Genomic DNA, 22442 nt, shown 5'->3' with positions numbered 1-22442 from the left:
CCTTCGCTTCCTTGGGCACAGGGACTACGGTGGTCTGCTTAAAACATGTAGGTATTACAGACTCAGTCAGGGAGAGATTGAAAATGTCAGTGAAGATATTTGCCAGTTGGTCCGTGCATGCTTTGAGTACATTTCCTGGTAATCCATCTTGCCCCGCGGCTTTGTGAACGTTGACCTGTTTAAAGGTCTTGCTCACATCGGCTACTGAGAGCACCCAGAACAGCTGGTGCTCTCGTGCATGCTTCAGTATTGAATGCCTCGAAGCGAGCATAAAAAGGCATTTAGCTCATCTGGTAGGCTCGCATCACTGGGCAGCTCGCCTCTGGGTTTCCCTTTGTAGTCCGTAATAGTTTTCAAGCCCTGCCACATCCGATGAGCGTCAGAGCCGGTGTAGTATGATTCGATCTTAGTCCTGTATTGACGCTTTGCTTGTTTGATGGTTTGTCTGAGGGCATAGCGGGATTTCTTATAGGCGTCCGGATTAGTGTCCCGCTCCTTGAAACCGGCAGCTCTAGCCTTTAGCTCGATACGGATGTTGCCTGTAATCCATGGCTTCTGGTTGGGATATGTACGTACGGTCACTGTGGGGACGATGTCATCGATGCACTTCTTGATGAAGCCGATGACTGAGGTGGTAAACTCCTCAATGCCATTGGATGAATCCCAGAACATATTCCAGTCTGTGCTTGCAAAACAGTCCTGTAGCGTAGTATCCGCATCATCTGACCACTTTCGTATTGAGCGAGTCACTGGTACTTCCTCTAGTTTTTGCTTGTAAGCAGGAATCAGGAGGATATAATTATGGTCAGATTTGCCAAATGGAGGGCGGGGGAGAGCTTGGTATGCATCTCTGAGTGTGGAGTAAAGGTGGTCTAGAGATTTTTTCCCTCTGGTGCATATGTGACATGCTGGTAAAAATTAGGTTAAACTGATTTAAGTTTGCCTGCATTAAAGTCCCCGGCCACTAGGAGCACCACTTCTGGGTGAGCATTTTCTTGTTTGCTTATGGCGGTATCCAGCTCATTGAGTGCGGTCTTAGTGCCAGCATCGGTCTATGGTGGTAAATAGACGGCTACGAATAATAGATGAGAACTCTCTTGGTAGATATTGTGGTCCACAGCTCATCATAAGGTACTCTACCTCAGGCGAGCAATACCTTGAGACTTCTTTAATATTAGACATTGCGCACCAGCTGTTTTCGACAGAAAGACACACACCCCCACCCCTTGTCTTACCAGACGTAACTTCTCTGTTCTGCCGGTGTATTGAAAATCCCCCAGCTTGATATTATCCGTTTCGTCGTTCAGCCACGACTCGGTGAAACGTAAGATATTACAGTTCTTAATTTCCCGTTGGTAGGATAATTGTAAGTCTTCAATTTTATTTTCCAGTGATTGCATGTTAGCAAGTAGAATTGATGGCAGTGGGAGTTTACTCGCTCGCCTACGGATTCTCAAAAGGCAGACCAATCTGCTTCCTCTGTCTTTTCTCCAGGCAAATGACGGGGATCTGGGCCTGTTCCCGGGAGAGCAGTATATATCGTTCTCGTCGGACTCGTTAAAGGAAAAAGCTTCTTCCAGTTCATGGTGAGTAATCCCAGTTCTAATGTCCTGAAGTTATTTTCGGCCATAAGAGACAGTAGCAGCAACATTATGTACAAAATATTTTTTTACTGGAGTTACAAACACACCAACAAAAATAAAAACAGCACAATTGGTTACGTGCATGTAAAACGTCAGCTATTCTCTTCGGTGCCATCTTAACAATTTGAGGGAGCTATTAGAAATACAGAATTTTAAATGGTGGATGCCATCACAATTTTCCATCAGTAAATGTAAAAACAAATAAAAAAAACACACATCACAAGTCTAGAAAGTGATCATCACATCATACCTTCCACTGAGCATTGACCTGTAGTTATAATTTCATAGCTGAAAAATATTTAATTCACAAAATCTCTTCCTGCCTGCTTTTGATGAGTGTTGTTGGAGAGATGTGTAGCGGAGCACAGCTGGACTTGACAAGGATTTCTCTCACACACAAAGCCTCGAGTTTAACAGCCTGAATACAAAGGCCCACGAGGAGGTTTAATTTAGTGTTGGGAGGCTCAGTATCACTCCAGCAGGCACAAACACACTACAAGTAAATTTACAGCACTGTCACAAACGCTAACAACTTAAAAAGGCCAGGGGTGCTGTCTGACTTACTACCAATGGCAGTTAATACAAAAATGTCTCATAGTCAACAAGGATTATTGGTTGTATATACAGCTAGAGGTGACATGGGACACCCAATATGAATAATACAGCTTCTATCAAGGCAAGAGTTCTAAGTCATGGAGCATTTGTTAGTCTCACAGCTGAATATTTAGCCCACTATCTGAGGAAGGAAGACACAGCAAAGGAAAATGATTGTTACTAGAGCACAATGAGTAGCGAAAATGTATTTACTTGTTCAATCAAATTAGGTGGTATAAAACAGTTGTAATTGGCTTGCCATCTGTCAACTATTGTTGTATAGACAAAATAACACAAAACATGCTCAACTTCAACCAGTGTTCATCTTACGGGCAAAAAATATCCAGTATTCAACATTCACTTTGGGATCATGTAAAGTTCCAGATTCCCTCTGTAGAGCCGTTTGGTAACAGAGTGGCCTTTCACCAGGGAGATGACAACCCTGAAAAAATTGACAACTTGAGAAATTGAAACTAATATTATTCAATTTGAACGAGTGTATTAGATCATTAGGCTGATAAGAGTTACACAAACCCACAAGATATGCCTAAATGTATTCCAACAAAAACAAGGATATTGCAACAAATACTGAACTAACTCAAGACAGATTCAAATAATACTTATTAACTTCTCTAGGATAGGGGGCAGCATTTTCACTTTGGATGAATAGCGTGCCCAGAGTGAACTGCCTCCTACTCTGTCCCAGATGCTAATATATGCATATTATTATTACTATTGGATATAAAACACTCTGAAGTTTCTAAAACTGTTTGAATGATGTCTGTGAGTATAACAGAACTCATATGGCAGGCAAAAACCTGAGAAAATATCCAAACAGGAAGTGTGAATTCTGAGGCTGGACGATTTTCAACTCATCGCCTATTGAAATCCCAGTGGGATATGGATCTGTTTGCACTTCCTACGCCTTCCACTAGATGTCAACAGTCTGTAGAACGTTGAATGAAGCTTCTACTGTGATTTGGGGCCGGATGGGAGCTGTTTGAGTCAGTGGTCTGGCAGAGAGCCAGTTCCTGGTCACGCGCATTCCACATGATATCGACTTGGGTTCCATTACTTCTATAGACACAAAGGAATTCTCCGGTTGGAAAGTTATTGATAATTTATGATAACGTCCTAAAGATTGATTCTCTACTTAGTTTGACAAGTTTATTCGACCTGTAATATAACTTTTTGAAGTTTTCATCCGACGCTCGCGCAGATCCAGGCGAACGTTTGGATATGTGTACTATACGCGCTAACAAAAGTAGCTACGTGGACATAAATTATGGACATTATCGAACAAAACAACAATTTATTGTAGAACTAGGATTCCTGGGAGTGCATTCTGATGAAGATCATCAAAGGTAAGGGAATATGTATGATGTAATTTCGTATTTCTGTTGACTCAGATTATTGCACGGATTGCTTTTTCCGTAAAGTTTTTTAAAAATCTGACACAGCGGTTGCATTAAGAACAAGTGTATCTTTAAATCTATGTAAAACATGTATCTTTCATCAAAGTTTATGATGAGTATTTCTGTTATTTGATGTGGCTCTCTGCAATTTTTCCCGATATTTTGGGGGCATTTCTGAACATGGCGCCAATGTAAACTGAGATATTTGGATATAAATATGCACATTATCAAACAAAACATACATGTATTGTGTAACATGATGTCCTATGAGTGTCATCTGATGAAGATCATCAAAGGTTAGTGAATAATTTTATCTCTATTTCTGCTTTTTGTGACTCCTATCTTTGGCTGGGAAAATGGCTGTGTTTTTCTGTGGCTATGTACTGACCTAACATAATCGTTTGGTGTGCTTTCGCCGTAAATCCTTTTTGAAATCAGACATGTTGGCTGGATTCACAACAAGTGTAGCTTTAATTTGGTGTCTTTCATGTGTGATTTCATGAAAGTTTGATTTTTATAGTAATTTATTTGAATTTGGCGCTCTGCATTTTTACTGGCTTTTGACCAAGTGGGATGTTAGCGTCCAACATATCCCAGAGAAGTTAAAAGTAACCATTTAAACGTGAAAACATTCAAAAAGATTAAAAGAAAAACATGTTCAACATTACAAAAGAGTGATTGACAAGAGTCTCCTATGAGTCCAAGCAACAGAGGGGTACGAGGTAACAAATAAACGATCAACTTGTTTTGAAGGCAGATATGGTCCTGTTTCCCCAAACCTGGGGCTGGTAAAGTTTGTTGGAATGTCTGAAGTGGAGGAAGTATACACCTGTTCCCAAAAGGGCTATATTGTGGTTGTGTTCTGGGGCAATGTGACTGCTGCGTTGCATTGCACACAAGACGCTAATATTCAGGCACTACTCGCCCCCATCGTAGGCGTAGTCTGCCTTATTGTGCATGATCAGTTTGTTGTCCACAAAGTAGAAGCTGTCTGACCTGGTCTCATACGGGTGCTCCACCATTAGGCAAACTTCATAAGAAAGAGAGGGGGAAAAAAACAAAACAAGGGATTTCAGTTTGGAAATAACTTCATAAGGAACAGCAGAATGTACATTAGCCTGGCTTACAGTAAATTACTCCTGAAGGGGATCCATGTGACTGTCTAGTACCACATTACTTATCTTACAATTTGAGTGGCCTGACTGGCTCTGTATGGATGTGTATAGTATACAGACTTGGCTAGCTATGTTGTGGCCAGTCTGAACTTTAGCTTGTAGGACACAGGCTAAAACAAAGATGATAGACAAAGTGAGAGGGGGCATTGCTGGTGCGCTCCTACTACTAGTAGACTTACTGAGGTCCTCAGGGAGCTGGGGAAACTCATAGATATGTTCGCAAGTGTTGCAGCTGTTTGGGATGCAGAATCCGAAGTCAAAGTCAAAGTTCTTGAGAACTTTATCCTGGAAATAATGCCTCTCTATCATGCGAAAGCTGTTAACAGGCCGGTCCCCCACGGTGAACTCGACACTGAAAGCAGGGAAGAAAGAGAGGCACTTGAGATACTAGTAGGGACATGCTGAACATAACTGCATGAAATGGCTTAAGCTACTAGAATTGAAGCTTTATTCATTAACCATCTATATTTCTAAAAGTAAAAAAGAAGGATGATTATTTCAATTGTATTGTTGCCAGCCATGTAAAACAGGAGAAAAGCATTAAGTGTGGTGTCAGGGCTCTGCCAAATCCTCTCTGTAACCACAGTTGGATTGGTTGCCAGAGCTGCAAAGCCCCACCAGCAAATTAAATTGAGCATGAAACTGAGATCATAATTCGTCTGCATAAGTAACTGCTGAGTTATAAGCAATGGACCTGAACTGAATTTGAGGGTGCTAACAGCATACTAGAGCTTGAGGTAAGCCTGCCATATTGGAACGCAGAAAGCACATATATTATGAAACATTTAAGTATAACCACAGTATGTGGTTTTTCAACTACGAGTTATATGATTTCTAATAATGATAATGCATGTTGTGTTTCCTGTTTAATCCACTGATTTACGTTGCACCAACAGTCCGCAGTCTGAGGAAGGCCGGCGTAAACTGATACCGCACAAAGCGTCCAGCACTGGTGTCTCCATTCTCTTCTTCCTCATCTTCAGGGTCTGATAGAGAACATGAATTAAAATATAATTGACATCCAAATAAGTGTCAACATGTCATCTCTGATTTCAACCTAAAATTGTATCTACAACATTTGTGTAAGGAACATTTGTCTGTTCACACTGCTATGCTTTATCTTGGCCAGGTCGCAGTTGCAAATGAGAACTTGTTCTCAACTAGCCTACCTGGTTAAATAAAGGTAAAAAAAATAAAAAAAATAAAATAAAAAGGACTACATCAATCATCACAGAGGGAATAACTTGGCTTGTTAGGCCTTACTTGAAATAATAGACCGATTAATTTGGTCTGGGCCCTTCTAAGTAGACTTAGCGATACTACATCATACACAGCGGGGCAACTTCCTGCTTACTAAACTAATGCTAAAATCTGCCAAGACTATCGGCTTTCTCATTTATACCTTCTAATGAGGCAAGTCCTCATTGGAAAGAGAAAATATAGTGGCAGATTTGAGCATTAGTTTTGGCACCCAAACCTAATAACATGAGTGCACCTTCAGCTGTTGTTTTTCCAACTAGGCTGTTTTACAGATTGAGCCTGGTGCCCTGTTCAAGTTGACCTGGACTTGATTTCTATAATTAGGAATACACTCCAATGTGTATAATGATGTCATATTGCTGAGTTTACCTTTAAGATGTGGCCTATCCAAGCTATTTATGCTGCGCCAAAGTGTAGTTGAAAAGTTGAAACTTCATGCTTGATAAGACATTTGAGTTTACCACAGTTGTGCGGTTTAGCAATCTCAAAGAGCACTGTCCCAGTCTCCAGATCTCTAATCTTGAAACGTGTGAAGTCAATATTGTAGACATTGTCCTCAGGTTTACATAGATAATCTGGAAGGAAATTCGTAGTTAGAAGCACATACAGACAGGGAATCTGGTGTGTTGACGGATGCTTTGTTTGGTTACCTCAAACCATTGATGCAAATTTAGTTTGCTAGTTCACTAACAAAGGGAACGTTAGCTAAAATACATGAACTTGAATCTTATCCAAATCCCATCAACACCGGCATACATACCCCGTGTAACAGCACGCAGACCAAGGACTTCGTCCGGTGTGATGTGTCTTCCTAGCGCCCTTAGCTCTTCTTCTGTAATAACAGGCCGCTGTTTATCGGTTTGATTTCGTCGCGATTTGAGTCTCTTCAGTACACCTCCACCGGACTTTCGCTCCCTTGAATTTGCAGTTGGGCCGATATCAGTGTCCGGTCCTTTGACTGTGGCTGCAGTCTTGTTTCGAGAGTTAGAGCCGCTCATATCTTGGTTGTTTTGTGTTTGTTAAGGCGACTGTGTCGATGGCTGTCTGCAACTTTTACTAAATTCAAGATGGCGAAGCGTCTCTACGGAGAACATATGCTGAGAATAGTCGATTGTAATTGGCTTAAAACGCTAGGTGGTTACCATAGTTACCAGTAGGGCGGACTGTTTAGAAACCTAGCGAGTAAATTGAATTGAACACCAGCGGTCACGTTCAGTTGCAGATAGAAATGCCACGAATCGAGCCGACATGATTCCTTGATCTACATATCATATTTCTATCTTAACGTTCAAAAACGTTGTGTCCTGCTCAACGCGCAGCTGAGTATGGTCCAACTTCATTAGTATATTGAGCAATTTGACCATACTTATGTAATTTGCCCATGCACTACCTTTATATAAAATATAACGTCTCTTCTTACATCTCTCATCTGCATTACTGTCATTTCTCTCTACATGTCTCCCCAATATAAATATAATCTCATTCTACTTCTAGGGTTTCCCCATTACTTATGACTACAGTATCTCAATACAGCATGTTGAACAGTTCAGTTACATGAGGGGTACTACAATAACCCCAAGGATAGTAAAACATGAGATAAATCATATGGAAAACATTTGCCAGAACACCAGTTAGATAAAATAGCACATTTATTAAAAAAAGAGACAGCATTTATCAGCAGTTCCCACTTAGATGTTATTTGTAGAGCCACAACGGAGTATGGAGGGGGCATCTCAAAGGACTCCATCAGTCCACCTGCTGCATGAAGCCCTCATGGGGTGGGAGAAATCAATAAGTAGAGTAGGATTCCTTATGGACATTGAACGCTTTCTCTCACATTCACACTAATTAATTCACTCTCATTCTGTGATTCATAAGACTGTGTGTGGACTGCACAAGAGTGTATGGTTGTTCCGTCTGCACCTCAGTAGGGCTAATGGGAGAGTGGTGTAGCAAGTATTTGGTTCTTATCTTAGGTGAGCTCAAGTAAGGTTAGGATTTTTGCACACTAGGACTTGTGTGCAAAAAATAAATAAATGAAACATCCAATGAAGTAATCAAAAGCACACCAAAAAAAAAAGGAACCTCAAAGCTGACAATGATAATGCACAACTGTATTCAAATTCAAGGCAACAGGGATTCAATTAAAATAAAATGTACACACAACAAATGACAGACAAATGCTTTGAAAATAAACCAAGTAGTCACACCACTAAAACATCCTGGTAAAAAGTCAAACAAAACAGATCCTGAGAAAATTAAAAGCTACAAATCCTTTAGTCATTAAGCAAATAATCACAGATTAAACCCCTTTCTTAAACTATACAATAAATGTAAAAAATTCCATGCTTCATCAATCTCCTCTCTTCCTGACAGTCAGTACGGTCAGTCAAGACCTTTTCTTTTCTACAGTGCCACCGTTGTAAGTTATCCCCAGCAGAAATGCCAGTCTTCTTTAAAACGAACCATTAAAAACACCTCATTAATAACAATATTTAGATTAGAAAATAACCGCTGTCACACTACAATAAGTGTGATATTGTACCTTACAGTATATACACACGCAACTGTGTAGCGATTTCAATTAGCCAACAAAAGATGATAACTTTGGTACTGAATTAAATAAACTTTTAAAAATATATTTTTTTCAAATAAGTAACAAAGGTGCTTCTCTCTTATTAGATACAGATTTTCTTTTTTTTTATGTATTTTTTTTATACAAAACAAGCCAAACAACTATCAGTTGACCAAGTATTGTAACCTCTCCCTTGCTGTTCTTTTCCCACCAGCATGGAACATGGAGGGGGAAACCACAAGAGTGAGAGAGAATTTAAAACACCTGGATCATCTATTTGTCAAGTATTCAGCAAGTATAAAACCAATGACAAGCGTGGAGAGGCAAGTGTAATAGGCTTGGTAAAAGATTTGTCCCTCATGGAAAGAGCTATGTTCCTGATACAGAGGCAGTTAGACACACTAAAACAATGGAAACATGCAGCTACTGACTTCCAGGCTAACTGTATTGAAGGACATATGGATATGTCCGTGGAACACCTTAGAGATTAGTAATAACAAAATGCTGCCGTCCACTTTAAGGCAAGTTTTTTAAAACAGCTTTGGAAAGGAATCAGAGGGAGCAGACAAAAAAATTATAATAATAAACTGGCCTAAACTTAAAAAAATATTATTTCATGGAGAGATGGGAAAGAGGGAAAATATTCCCAATAGTGAAACATGTACACACATCTATAGATACTCACACGTGCACCGTAAATATAGATGATAATTAAGACTGGTGCAAGCCCACTGTTTATACATCATGTTGATTTGACTGATTGCACACTTTTCAAACTAATTTGGGGAGCTGGCTTTTATAAACACTTTTCTCTGGGATAATCACAATTTAATGCAATAAAATAATTGTTAAGAAGGCTGCTCTTAAGATTTCTACTCAAAGCCAGTTTCAATTTAGGCTACCACTAACAATCTTGGTTGGCCTTAGCAAAAGATGTGTAACATAACTAGTTCTTTCTAACTCCTCACTTTCTAACCTTCTTGGTAGCTGTGTAGCCATGGATAGCTGACACACACACACACTTGTAAGTCCTACATTTATATTCCAATATACTAAAAGAATCCAGCAGTTTTTCCATGAGAACTTTACATAAATAGTAAATAAATACAAAAAAAATGCTTAAGCCCTTCCGGTTATTCATTCTAATGACACACTGTATTGGGATAACTTCTGATGTTTACGTTATATCTTGACCTAGTACTTAATCATCACTCCAGCACCAACATTGTGAGTTAAACTAAATTATATCAATCACAGTGTTATGAACAGAGGATTACTGGGACTTTTATAGAACAAAATTCTACAACACAAAACACTTTGGTGAATCAAAAGAAGGCATGCACAGTCATGAATGGAAAAGGCAGTGACCATGACAAAGGACTACACTACATGCATCTCTGTGACAATTCAGACATGTTACTGATTCGGGACCTGTCCCACTCGCTTGAGAATTTGTTTAATTACCAGGTCCCTCAGTGTTGGCAAAGCAACTAACTAAATCACTCTGTACTATTTCACATAACCTTTCAGAGGTGGCCTTTCACCAGATGCAAACCAAGCTAATGTACCGTTAAGTGGAAAACACATACAAGTTAGAGGGTTTCATAAATGTGATTGAACACCATGTAAACCCTCAAAGGATTCAAACACTCCAGGGCTCGAACATTAAGGCTTGTCCTCTTGTCTGGGACAAGTTAAAAAAATTGTAAAATAAAAATAAAAAAAAGGTAGAGAAGAATAATATAGATTTGGAGTTGTCTGAATGGACAAGTCTTTTTTTTTTTAGCACAATATCAAACAATTACTCAGATCAGAATTAAATCAGAGGGGCCAACATTGGAATAACATTCAAATCTATTTTTCCATGTACATAAATAAAAAAAAGCCTACATGTCAAAGTCTAGGTGATATGCATATTGGCTGCAGCTTCATGTCCAAACCGATGCTGACATGAGGGAGGCTCTGTAAAATGTAGCCAAACTTTAATGAGACTGTTAATTACATAAATATAGGCAAACACCAGTCATTTTTGACAAATATAATGAAGGAAAATTAACATTAACGTTTAAAGGCTTGAGGCACGGTTTGTTCAGATCAAATGGTCACAAAACCAGAGAGTGAAGGACAGTGCCTGTTGCGCACCACACATCACCCACCTTGAATCTGAGCAGTGGTGGTCAGCATTTTAACATTTAACCATAAACTTGTTTAAAACCTGGATGTTTTATGTTATTTTATGAAGCATGGCTTACCTTGTTAAAAGTAGCCTAACATGCCAAATGTTCTATTGGTTTTCACATTATTTAAATTTTATTGTCGAGCAGCCAAAGGAATAATCCTAGTCATATAAGTAACCCATGCTAGTTGATGCATCTTTAGATCTCCCCTCTTTCTTCATTTCTAACAGATATATATTTTTTTTTTATCTCTGTCACATGAAACCACTCACGCGTGCAGTGCACTTTTGGCAACTGTTTTCACCGCTAATTGCATTTTGGAACCTTCCCACATAGCACAGCCATGTGCACATGGTTGAGCTTATAATATGAAGAAATAATACTTAATCAACATTTTAAGCTAAACGGTCTGATCTGTTTTATCAGCCTCATTGCTTTTTTAAGTCCGTTTTGAACCGTAGACATTTATTGTCCCAGGGACAACAGGACGCCCTTAATTTCAAGCACTGGAAGACAAGTGGCTGAAAAAGTTACCCTGCAATTTCTGATAACTCTATAGTCTAGCTGTCTCAAAAGGTACCTGCTAGTACAGATAGTTATGCATGCCAGCACAACAAGTGGACTTCTTACCTGTGACCACATTTGAGGAAACTTGCATTGTTATATGAAACAGCACAGCATAGTCCCATGGAGGTACACATGCATTTTAAAACACATTATGCAACATAATTGTGAAACCCTCCTTAGACGTGAAAACACAATCAGCCTTCTTTTCAAACAGCACATGAAACATCAATTCTCCGCTATGGAATAGGCTGAGGCTGTAACAGTACAGACTTGTTGAAATTATTAGTATGTTGTTTCTCAACAAATTATGGCACAGCTTGTATCAAAAGCTCAAATAAATTGTAGCTTTACAACACTAGCTAAGTTTGGTGATAATCAAGCCCAAAAATAAAGTAAAAAAAGAGCAAGCAAAAACATTCAAAAGCCTAATTGGCAACCATCTCCCACTGCCCCCTCCAATCTCCACCAAACACGCATTCTCTAAAACAAAATATCTTCAATTTCCAAATTTGTAAGAATCAATACATTTTCTGGATATTATCTCCTGTATCATCTCTGACTAAATACTGGGCCTGACTTTTGTTGATCAGCATAGCAGCCTATCTGCATTCACTTCAAGCCACACCTCATCCAAAGCCATACTAGTCTATAAAGAGGGACAGCTAATCACATTTCAGCACCCCTCAGTATAGTCCCAGCCTCTTCCTGCAAGACAAGACAAACCTGGTTTGAAAGTGGTCAATCCGGTCTCATGCGAGATCATGTCTTTGCGATGTGGTAATGTGCAACATGGTGGAAATGTATAAGATGTACAACACACAAACTCACTCTCTCCATCCCCTTTTCTCTGTGACCTTAAAGTCAGTGAGGAAGGCATTTTATTCTGTCACCTGCCCTGCATTCCAAATTTGTCGTCTCTTTTTTGTCCACTGTTATCACCATTGGCTCTCGTGCTCACTCCTGTCTATTTGCCTTGACTTTCCTTGCCCCCCCCCCCCCCCCTCCTCTTCAGTCTCTTGTTCATCATGTTCTGTTTCCCCCTCTATTTTACATTCTCACAGCCGACAGAGGCAGAAGAGTGTAGGGATGAACACCCCGAATGCCACCAGGATAGGGAACATGAGGCTACTATTGTCGGCCGCATACGGGTTTGGTGTTCTGGGGCCTGACTGGACCCTGTACTTGGGAGCTGTCGAGGTACTCTTCTTACCACCCTCCTCTCCTGCCTCAGACTCCTCTTCCTCCTCCTCCTCAAGTTCTTCACGTTTCTCCAGTCCAGGGTGAGGCTGAAGTTTTGGTACATCTGAGATGCAGAAAATATAGAGATGGGAGAGATCATGGGTTCAAAGATAGGGTTGAGTGAAATTAATTTCATGCAGAACTTAGAGGTAAGACATTGAGGAGGGTGTGATGTCTTTAGACTGGATTGTGCATACAATTAATTGTTTGAGCAGCCAATGAATAATGTTATTGAAAAGGAATGTGAGTTAAAAAAGAGAGCAATCATTTTGTAATACAACAATCCATTACAATTTTTTTAATAATTTCAGAATTATTTAGACAACATCTTAGAAAATGCTATTTTTCACTGGCACTAATGAATATTCTCCTGTTAATAGACTGATGAGGCTCACCATCTAATGTCCCCTTCATCACATACAGAGCACAGACCTTGGGGTTGTCGTAATAACCCTAAGAAAACAAAGGGCAGGTTATCAGTTCACAGCAGAGATAAAGCCATGTGTCAATTGAACATACAGAGAAACACTGTCCTACCATTATTTGCACAAAAAAAAGATTAGTGACACAGAGAAAGGATTAAACAAACATACAGTCATGGCCAAAAGTTGAGAATGACACAAATATTAATTTCCACAAAGTTTGCTGCTTCAGTGTCTTTAGATATTTTTGTCAGATGTTACTATGGAATACTGAACTATAATTACAAGCATTTCATAAGTGTCAAAGGCTTTTATTGACAATTACATGAAATTGATGCAAAGAGTCAATATTTGCAGTGTTGACTCTTCTTTTTCAAGACCTCTGCAATTTGCCCTGGCATGCTGTCAATTAACTTCTGGGCCACATCCTGACTGATGGCAGCCCATTCTTGCATAATCAATGCTTGGAGTTTGTCAGAATTTGTGGGTTATTGTTTGTCCACCCGCCTCTTGAGGATTGACCACAAGTTCTCAATGGGATTAAGGTCTGAGGAGTTTCCTGGCCATGGACCCAAAATATTGATGTTTTGTTCCCCGAGCTACTTAGTTATCACTTTTGCCAAGGTGCTCCATCATGCTGGAAAAGGCAGTGTTCGTCACCAAACTGTTCCTGGATGGTTGGGAGAAGTTGCTCTCGGAGGATGTGTTGGTACCATTCTTTATTCATGGCTGTGTTCTTAGGCAAAATTGTGAGTGAGCCCACTCCCTTAACTGAGAAGCAACCCCACACATGAATGGTCTCAGGATGCTTTACTGTTGGCATGACACAGGACTGATGGTAGCACTCACCTTGTCTTCTCCGGACAAGCTTTTTTCCGGATGCCCCAAACAATCGGAAAGGGGATTCATCAGAGAAAATGACTTTACCCTAGTCCTCAGCAGTCCAATCCCTGTACCTTTTGCAGAATATCAGTCTGTCCTTGATGTTTTTCCTGGAGAGAAGTGGCTTCTTTGCTGCACATCTTGACACCAGGCCATTCTCCAAAAGTCTTCGCCTCACTGTGCATGCAGATGCACTCACACCTGCCTGCTGCCATTCCTGAGCAAGCTCTGTACTGGTGCTGCCCCAATCCCGCAGCCGAAATCAACTTTAGGAGACAGTCCTGGCGCTTGCTGGACTTTCTTGGGCGCCCTGAAGCCTTCTTCACAACAATTGAACCGCTCTCCTTGAAGTTCTTGATGATCCGATAAATGGTTGATATAGGTGCAATCTTACAGGCAAGCAATATCCTTGCCTGTGAAGCCCTTTTTGTGCAAAGCAATGATGACGGCACGTGTTTCCTTGCAGATAACCATGATTGACAGAGGAAGAACAATGATTCTAAGCACCACCCTCCTTTTGAAGCTTCCAGTCTGTTATTCGAACTCAATCAGCATGACAGAGTGATCTCCAGCCTTGTCAAAACTCAAGGCTGGAGTGTTATGAATATTTGTGTCATTCTCAAAACTTTTGGCCACGACTGTACATTCAGAGTTGTGTGCAGGTAATCACTTTAGTGCTCGACTTTAATTTGAGGACACATCTGAAAAATATTTTTTAAATGGGTCAGGAGGAGAGGAGAAAACATTGAGCAGTGACACACTTCGGTCGTGTCAACACACCTTGACAAACTCCACAGTGAGCTTGCCGTTGAAGGTGGACACCTCCCCCTGGACACTCAGTTTACCGCGGCGTATGGAGAAGGGCACAATCTCGTCATGAGCTGTACTGTGACCCACCCGCTCAAAGATATCCAGATCTTTCACCACCACATGGTCATTAAGACGCACGTCAAATACCTGTAGAATGTCAAAGGTATTTATATATTACTAATAAATTAACTTGCAATAAAACATATTTTGGAAACGGTCTTTTTTTGGAGACTATCAATATCTAAGTTGGACAACATTATTTGCTGCGAAATTAGAATAACATTACTATGACTTACTGTTTACAGTAGTGATAACTTTGAGATCTAAACTGAAAACATATTTTGATGATTTGATTGGAAAGCTGAGTGGTACCTTCTGCTGAGACTGAGCAAAGTAGACCTCTGCATACTTCAAGACAAGTATATAGTCTCCTTCCTCACGAATCGGCACCTCATAGCCAAAAGTATCCTCATTGTAGCGTTCTGTCTGGTAGAGAATCTGGTCCTCGGGACTAGAGCGCAATATGGGCAGACGCACTCCATAATCTGAAGCTAGAGGGAAATACAGAGTAGAATGTTCACTATGTTGTCGATTTATAAGCAATTCTGTCACATATGCACCCAACACACTCCTTGCATAAGCTTACATAATACAAGCCCATTTGCTTACCCATGTACTGGAACAGTATAGTGATGGCTGCATACATTTATTTACTGTACTTGCACACAAACGGTGAAAACCAGGAAAATAGCACATGAATTTTTTGGCTGATAAGGTCATTTTAAAAACGTGAAATGCAAACTTGCTGGCTAACCATAGCTTGGATTGTTAAAATATTCATGACTTATCTGTTCTGGCAAGTGAGATGCGATATACCTGTGTCAAGTGTCAATGTTTCCTTAACTGTCTGGTTTCTATTTGCAGACAGACCCATTTGGTCTTTAGTTTTACTGGGATGGATGTCAGAAACAATATGAAATGTCGCTTCAGAATTAAGTTTGTTTAAAAAAAAAATCTATGAACATGGAGTGGAACTAAGCATAGTGGCTATAATACATCAAACAAGAAATGTCATCAATATATCCTTTACCTCAATATAGTTTCATTTTAACTGCTCATGTTATTAGTTTCCAATTGATTTGAAAGAAATACATTTCTGAATATCAGTCATTATCACTTGCCTAGTTAAATGTTAAATAAAAATAAAATAAACAAACATTACAGTTGAGTTTACTATTCTTCCATGAGATGGTTCATTTTCGAAGGAGAAGCTCAACAAACAAATCAAATCTTATTAGTCACATACACATGGTTAGCAGATGTTAATGCGAGTGTAGCGAAATGCTTGTGCTTCTAGTTCCGACAATGCAGTAATAACCAACAAGTAATCTAACCTAACAATTCCACAACTACTACCTTACACACAAGTGTAAAGGGATAAAGAATATGTACATAAAGATATATGAATGAGTGGTGGTACAGAACGGCATGGCAGATGCAGTAGATGGTATAGAGTACGGTATATACATATGAGATGAGTACTGTAGGGTATGTAAACATAAAGTGGCATAGTTTAAAGTGGCTAGTGGTACATGTATTACATAAAGATGGCAAGATGCAGTAGATGATATAGAGTACAGTATATACATATGAGATGGGTAATGTAGGGTATGTAAACATTATATTAAGTGGCATTGTTTAAAGTGGCTAGTGGTACATTTTTACATAATTTCCATCAATTCCCATTTTTAAAGTGGCTGGAGTTGAGTCAGTATGTTGGCAGCGGCCGCTAAATGTTAGTGGTGGCTGTTTAACAGTCTGATGGCCTTGAGATAGAAGCTGTTTTTCAGTCTCTCGGTCCCTGCTTTGATGCACCTGTACTGACCTCGCCTTCTGGATGATAGCGAGTGAACAGGCAGTGGCTTGGGTGGTTGTTGTCCTTGATGATCTTTATGGCCTTCCTGTGACATCGGGTGGTGTAGGTGTCCTGGAGGGCAGGTAGTTTGCCCCTGGTGATGCGTTCTGCAGACCTCACTACCCTCTGGAGAGCCTTACGGTTGTGGGCGGAGCAGTTGCCGTACCAGGCGGTGATACAGCCCGACAGGATGCTCTCGATTGTGCATCTGTAGAAGTTTGTGAGTGCTTTTGGTGACAAGCCGAATTTCTTCAGCCTCCTGAGGTTGAAGAGGCGCTGCTGCGCCTTCTTCACAACGCTGTCTGTGTGGGTGGACCAATTCAGTTTGTCCGTGATGTGTACACCGAGGAACTTAAAACTTTCCACCTTCTCCACTACTGACCCGTCGATGTGGATAGGGGGGTGCTCCCTCTGCTGTTTCCTGAAGTCCACAATCATCTCCTTTGTTTTGTTGACGTTGAGTGTGAGGTTATTTTCCTGACACCACACTCCGAGGGCCCTCACCTCCTCCCTGTAGGCCGTCTCGTCGTTGTTGGTAATCAAGCCTACCACTGTAGTGTCATCCGCAAACTTGATGATTGAGTTGGAGGCGTGCATGGCCACGCAGTCGTGGGTGAACAGGGAGTACAGGAGAGGGCTCAGAACGCACCCTTGTGGGGCCCCAGTGTTGAGGATCAGCGGGGTGGAGATGTTGTTACCTACCCTCACCACCTGGGGGCGGCCCGTCAGGAAGTCCAGGACCCAGTTGCACAGGGCGGGGTCGAGACCCAGGGTCTCGAGCTTGATGACGAGTTTGGAGGGTACTATGGTGTTAAATGCTGAGCTGTAATCGATGAACAGCATTCTCACATGGGTATTCCTCTTGTCCAGATGGGTTAGGGCAGTGTGCAGTGTGGTTGCGATTGCGTCGTCTGTGGACCTATTGGGTCGGTAAGCAAATTGGAGTGGGTCTAGGGTGTCCGGTAGGGTGGAGGTGATATGGTCCTTGACTAGTCTCTCAAAGCACTTCATGATGACGGAAGTGAGTGCTACGGGGCGGTAGTCGTTTAGCTCAGTTACCTTAGCTTTCTTGGGAACAGGAACAATGGTGGCCCTCTTGAAGCATGTGGGAACAGCAGACTGGGATAAGGATTGATTGAATATGTCCGTAAACACACCAGCCAGCTGGTCTGCGCATGCTCTGAGGACGCGGCTGGGAATGCCGTCTGGGCCTGCAGCCTTGCGAGGGTTAACACGTTTAAATGTTTTACTCACCTCGGCTGCAGTGAAGGAGAGCCCGCAGGTTTTGGTAGGGGGCCGTGTCAGTGGCACTGTATTGTCCTCAAAGCGGGCAAAAAAGTTGTTTAGCCTGTCTGGGAGCAAGACATCCTGGTCCGCGACGGGGCTGGTTTTCTTTTTGTAATCCGTGATTGACTGTAGACCCTGCCACATACCTCTTGTGTCTGAGCTGTTGAATTGCGACTCGATTTTGTCTCTGTACTGGGACTTAGCCTGTTTGATTGCCTTGCGGAGAGAATAGCTACACTGTTTGTATTCGGTCATGCTTCCGGTCACCTTGCCCTGGTTAAAAGCAGTGGTTCGCGCTTTCAGTTTCACGCGAATGCTGCCGTCAATCCACGGTTTCTGGTTTGGGAATGTTTTTATCGTTGCTGTGGGTACGACATCGTCAATACACTTCCTAATGAACTCGCTCACCGAATCAGCATATTCGTCAATATTGTTGTTGGACGCGATGCGGAACATATTCCAATCCGCGTGATCGAAGCAGTCTTGAAGCGTGGAATCAGATTGGTCGGACCAGCGTTGAACAGACCTGAGCGCGGGAGCTTGTTGTTTGAGTTTCTGTTTGTAGGCTGGAATCAACAAAATGGAGTCGTGGTCAGCTTTTCCGAAAGGGGGGCGGGGGAGGGCCTTATATGCGTCGCGGAAATTAGTATAACAATGATCTAGGGTTTTTCCAGCCCTGGTAGCACAATCGATATGCTGATAGAATTTAGGGAGTTTTGTTTTTAGATTAGCCTTGTTAAAATCCCCAGCTACGATGAATGCAGCCTCAGGGTGTGTGGTTTCCAGTTTACAAAGAGTCAGATAAAGTTCGTTCAGGGCCATCGATGTGTCTGCTTGGGGGGGAATATATACGGCTGTGATTATGATTGAAGAGAATTCCCTTGGTAGATAATGCGGTCGACATTTGATTGTGAGGAGTTCTAGATCAGGTGAACAGAATGACTTGAGTTCCTGTGTGTTGTTATGATGATCACACCACTTCTCGTTAATCATAAGGCATACCCCCCCGCCCCTCTTCTTACCGGAAAGATGTTTGTTTCTGTCGGCGCGATGCATGAAGAAACCAGCTGGCTGCACCGACTCCGTTAGCGTCCCTTGAGTTAGCCATGTTTCCGTGAAGCAGAGCACGTTGCAATCCCTGATGTCTCTCTGGAATGCTACCCGTGCTCGGATTTCATCAACCTTATTGTCAAGAGACTGGACATTGGCGAGTAGTATGCTAGGGAGTGGAGCGCGATGTGCCCGTCTCCGAAGCCTGACCACGAGACCGCCTCGTTTGCCCCTTTTTCGGCGTCGCACAGGGTCGCCGGCTGGGATCAGATCCATTGTATTGGGTGGAAGGCAAAACACTGGATCCGTTTCGGGAAAGTCATATTCCTGGTAGGAACGATGATGAGTTGACGTTAATCGTATATTCAGTAGTTCCTCCCGACTGTATGTAATGAAACCTAAGATTACCTGGGGTAACGATGTAACAAATAACACATAAAAAAACAAAAAACTGCATATTTTCCAAGGAACGCGAAGCGAGGCGGCCATCTCTTTTCGGCGCCGGAAGTAGTCACTAAGACTAAAGGCAAACAGCACTACTAATACTGACTATTCATTGGGTTAAATCGGTTAAATATCAGAAGTCAAAACAATGCATGAGTCAGCTTGAAATATCTTCTTACCGAGAAATACACATCTCTACAACCATATGATCACCCTCTGGCAGAAGCAAATATTTCACTTGCTTTTAGCCAAATGGCTACAAATGTAGCTAATTTCACACAGACTAGCTGCCTATAGCGTTCAAATCAATTTAGCAGTCACATTTGCTATTATTAACAGGGAATAGTAATCTAATAGAGCCATTTTGATGACCCAGCCATGCCTACATACTCACCTTTCCCAAGCTTTCCTTCCAATGGATCCTTCTTGAAATGAATGCCATGCATGTCTGTGTGAGCTTCCCCGCCAGCGTTCACTGCCCAAATAACTCGTTCAGCAAGGCCCCCACCATCCGCCCAACAGTGTTCAGCCAGCAGCGACAACACCACCACCATGACCAGCCCGGCGACCAATGGCACCGTTACCCGCCGCATTGCCATACACAGCTTGGAACAAGCAGACACACACGAGTTGGCCCAAGGAAGCTGTGTGAGAGAAGGCATCAATTGTAGCTAGCTAGCCAACTAGCATAAATGACAGCACAAAACCCTCCCACCCCCTCCCCAGATAAGGTAACGTTAGTCAAATATATTTAGGTAGCTAGCTATCTGGCTAACATTAGCCAAGTATGACTGATGAATGGTTGCAGCTGGCAAATGTTCGCAAACACTAAACATGGCTAAATCTCAAATACTCTCACGTAAACGAACAGCCTCGTTGGCCTTCACTATAACTAGCTAGAGTAGAGTAGTCTTATCTGTTAGCTAAAAGCTATCTATGTGGCTTGCTAGCTGACTTATTGCTCGGTCATCAACGTTCCCAGAAGCTCTAGCGGAATATGAGGTTCTTACGTTGCAAAATCTTTGGTGCAACTTGCTTCTATGCCTGTTTGCTTCTAGATGTAAATCGAATAGTCCACAATCTACACTGCAGCTCTCATTAACAGCAATGACCGTTTAGTCTTCTCTGCCAAACCGGTATGACTGACGTTGATTTCCTCCGATGCACACACAGTGCATGAAGGCTGAGTCGAGAGAGGGTGTGAACATGCTGGTTCACTGTAGAGAGGGAGTGAATGACTGAAGTGACAACCAATCACATGGCATTAGTTGAAAAATGTATCTCAATCTCTCTCTCTATATATATATATTTGACGCTATATATATATATATATAGAGAGAGAGAGTGAGAGAGTTTAGCATAATTATAGAAATGCATCGGATTCAATTCCATACCGCCACTGTATATCAACGAGCTAAGGGTCTGTTTGATGCAAAGCTGTTTAGTTGAAAAAATGCAGAAGGTGAAAGGTACACACAATTACACCTAATGGGAGTTATTCGTAATTGTATTAATCTTCGAAAATATTTTTTTTAGAATAGAATGTATATACGAATTTCATAAAAACGACATTTGCAGTCCACATGTATGCGATGTATTTTGTGCAAACTTGAAGGACGAAAGTGATATCAATTTCCCCCAAAAAAGGGTTTAAACGACTGTAATGCAATGGCCTATTCCAGGTCGTATTTATTGTAGTTGTGCTGTACAGATGATCCGATCTCACAATGTCAGGAGAAGTGTCTAACTTCTCAGGAAGAACATTAATATGATACGAAACAACGTGGCTCTCGATAAGATAAAACCCCCTCTCAGGCATTTTGTGATCTGATAACCGGCGCAGCGCTACTACAATATGGACGACCTGGAACGCAACTGATGTCTGAAATTTTGGCCAATCAGGAGAGTCCAACGCAGCGTGCTTGCAGTGCACCCTGGGTTTGTCAAAAAGAATGAATGAACAAATAACGTTGCCGTAGTAACATTTGACGCTTAGATTTCATATGAGGGCTCTCTGGGCAAAGATGGTTTAGATCAGTGGTCACCTACCTTTTCTGAGTCAAGATCACTTTCGTAATCAAAAAACAAGCCGAGATCTACAGCAAATTTGTTTTTACTAAATAAAGACAGTTCTGTAGGAATGTGGCCTAAAACATTATCACAGCATAGTGGCTATTGTCCTATGCCCGTCCTGCCAATATTGTTATTCTCAGAACATATTGTAGGTTATTTCAAAATTGGAGCTTTGATAACAAAATAGATCAGGTGTAGCATTTGCAAGTGATCTTCAGATCGGAAAGTCGGAGCTCTGGAAATATGCTGAGTTTCCGTCTTGGAATTTCGAGTTGGATGTCCGTTCAAAACGATTTTTCCCAGTTGGATCTCGTTTTTCCCCCCAAGTTCCCAGTTGTCTTGAACGCACTGAAGTCAGAGATGTATTTTGTTATCAATTCTCGAGTTTAGTCTCAGTTGTGAGACTGACCAGAGAGAGGGGACAATGTGTTCCACCTGATGGCGAAACTCGAGTCGCATTGCATCTGCCTCATGCACAAATTCATGCTATGACCAGAGAAAGTGAAATATTCCTCAATATTAAAACAGACACGACAAGCTGCTAATAATAGCCTAATAGCCTGATCACCGACAACGATGAGACAGCCTATAGGGAGGAGGTCAGAGACGACAACAACCTCTCCCTCAATGTGATCAAGACAAAGGAGCTGATTGTGGACTACAGGAAAAGGAGGGGACGAGACGACGATGTTTAATATAACACACACACATTAGTTATTAATTTCGGTTGCCTATCCTGACGTGAAGTTGGTTCTATAGAAAGTATTTTACTCTAGACTCTAGCCCCCCCCCTCTAATTTCCTTAATTTTGTGTCTAGTCAAATACTTTCTATAGAACAAACTTCACGTCAGGATAAGCAACCGAAATTAATAAGTAATGTATGTGTGTTACATTAAACATAGATGAGGGAGAA

The 22442-nt window shown here is 41.5% G+C and overlaps 2 protein-coding genes across 2 annotated transcripts; both read right to left on the bottom strand.

Annotated features, from left to right (window-relative positions):
• Positions 1 to 2061: 2061 nt before the first annotated feature.
• LOC139576902 (protein unc-119 homolog B-like) lies at positions 2062 to 7327 on the bottom strand. The gene is made up of 5 exons (XM_071403476.1): positions 6848 to 7327; positions 6549 to 6662; positions 5711 to 5813; positions 5007 to 5179; positions 2062 to 4682 (listed from the first exon to the last, which is right to left on the bottom strand). Exons 1-5 carry the CDS (start codon positions 7083 to 7085, stop codon positions 4570 to 4572), a joined length of 741 nt encoding a protein of 246 aa, XP_071259577.1. The 5' UTR covers positions 7086 to 7327; the 3' UTR covers positions 2062 to 4569.
• A 4906-nt stretch (positions 7328 to 12233) lies between these two features.
• On the bottom strand, positions 12234 to 20626 carry LOC139576901 (malectin-like). Its single transcript, XM_071403475.1, has 6 exons — positions 20466 to 20626; positions 19850 to 20099; positions 15132 to 15310; positions 14730 to 14906; positions 13041 to 13098; positions 12234 to 12709 (listed from the first exon to the last, which is right to left on the bottom strand). The coding sequence occupies exons 2-6, from the start codon at positions 20052 to 20054 to the stop codon at positions 12462 to 12464; spliced, it is 867 nt and encodes a 288-aa protein (XP_071259576.1). The 5' UTR covers positions 20055 to 20099; positions 20466 to 20626; the 3' UTR covers positions 12234 to 12461.
• Between the last annotated feature and the right edge of the window lie 1816 nt (positions 20627 to 22442).

Source organism: Salvelinus alpinus, chromosome 5 (genome assembly GCF_045679555.1).
Source record: "Salvelinus alpinus chromosome 5, SLU_Salpinus.1, whole genome shotgun sequence".
NCBI lineage: Eukaryota > Metazoa > Chordata > Actinopteri > Salmoniformes > Salmonidae > Salvelinus > Salvelinus alpinus.
The sequence above is the reverse complement of the archived record's forward strand: the minus strand, read 5'-3'. Positions and strand labels throughout refer to the sequence as shown.

Excerpts from the sequence above, each read along its gene's own strand:
- LOC139576901 (XM_071403475.1), bottom strand. The coding sequence starts at position 20,054 with ATGGCAATGCGGCGGGTAACGGTGCCATTGGTCGCCGGGCTGGTCATG. Across the intron at positions 15,311-19,849 it reads GGAAGGAAAGCTTGGGAAAG|CTTCAGATTATGGAGTGCGT; the intron begins GTGAGTATGTAG and ends ATTTCCCTCTAG. Across the intron at positions 13,099-14,729 it reads TCACTGTGGAGTTTGTCAAG|GGTTATTACGACAACCCCAA; the intron begins GTGTGTTGACAC and ends TTGTTTTCTTAG.
- LOC139576902 (XM_071403476.1), bottom strand. The coding sequence starts at position 7,085 with ATGAGCGGCTCTAACTCTCGAAACAAGACTGCAGCCACAGTCAAAGGA. Across the intron at positions 6,663-6,847 it reads TCTGCGTGCTGTTACACGGG|ATTATCTATGTAAACCTGAG; the intron begins GTATGTATGCCG and ends ATTTCCTTCCAG. Across the intron at positions 5,814-6,548 it reads TGCTAAACCGCACAACTGTG|ACCCTGAAGATGAGGAAGAA; the intron begins GTAAACTCAAAT and ends GTTCTCTATCAG.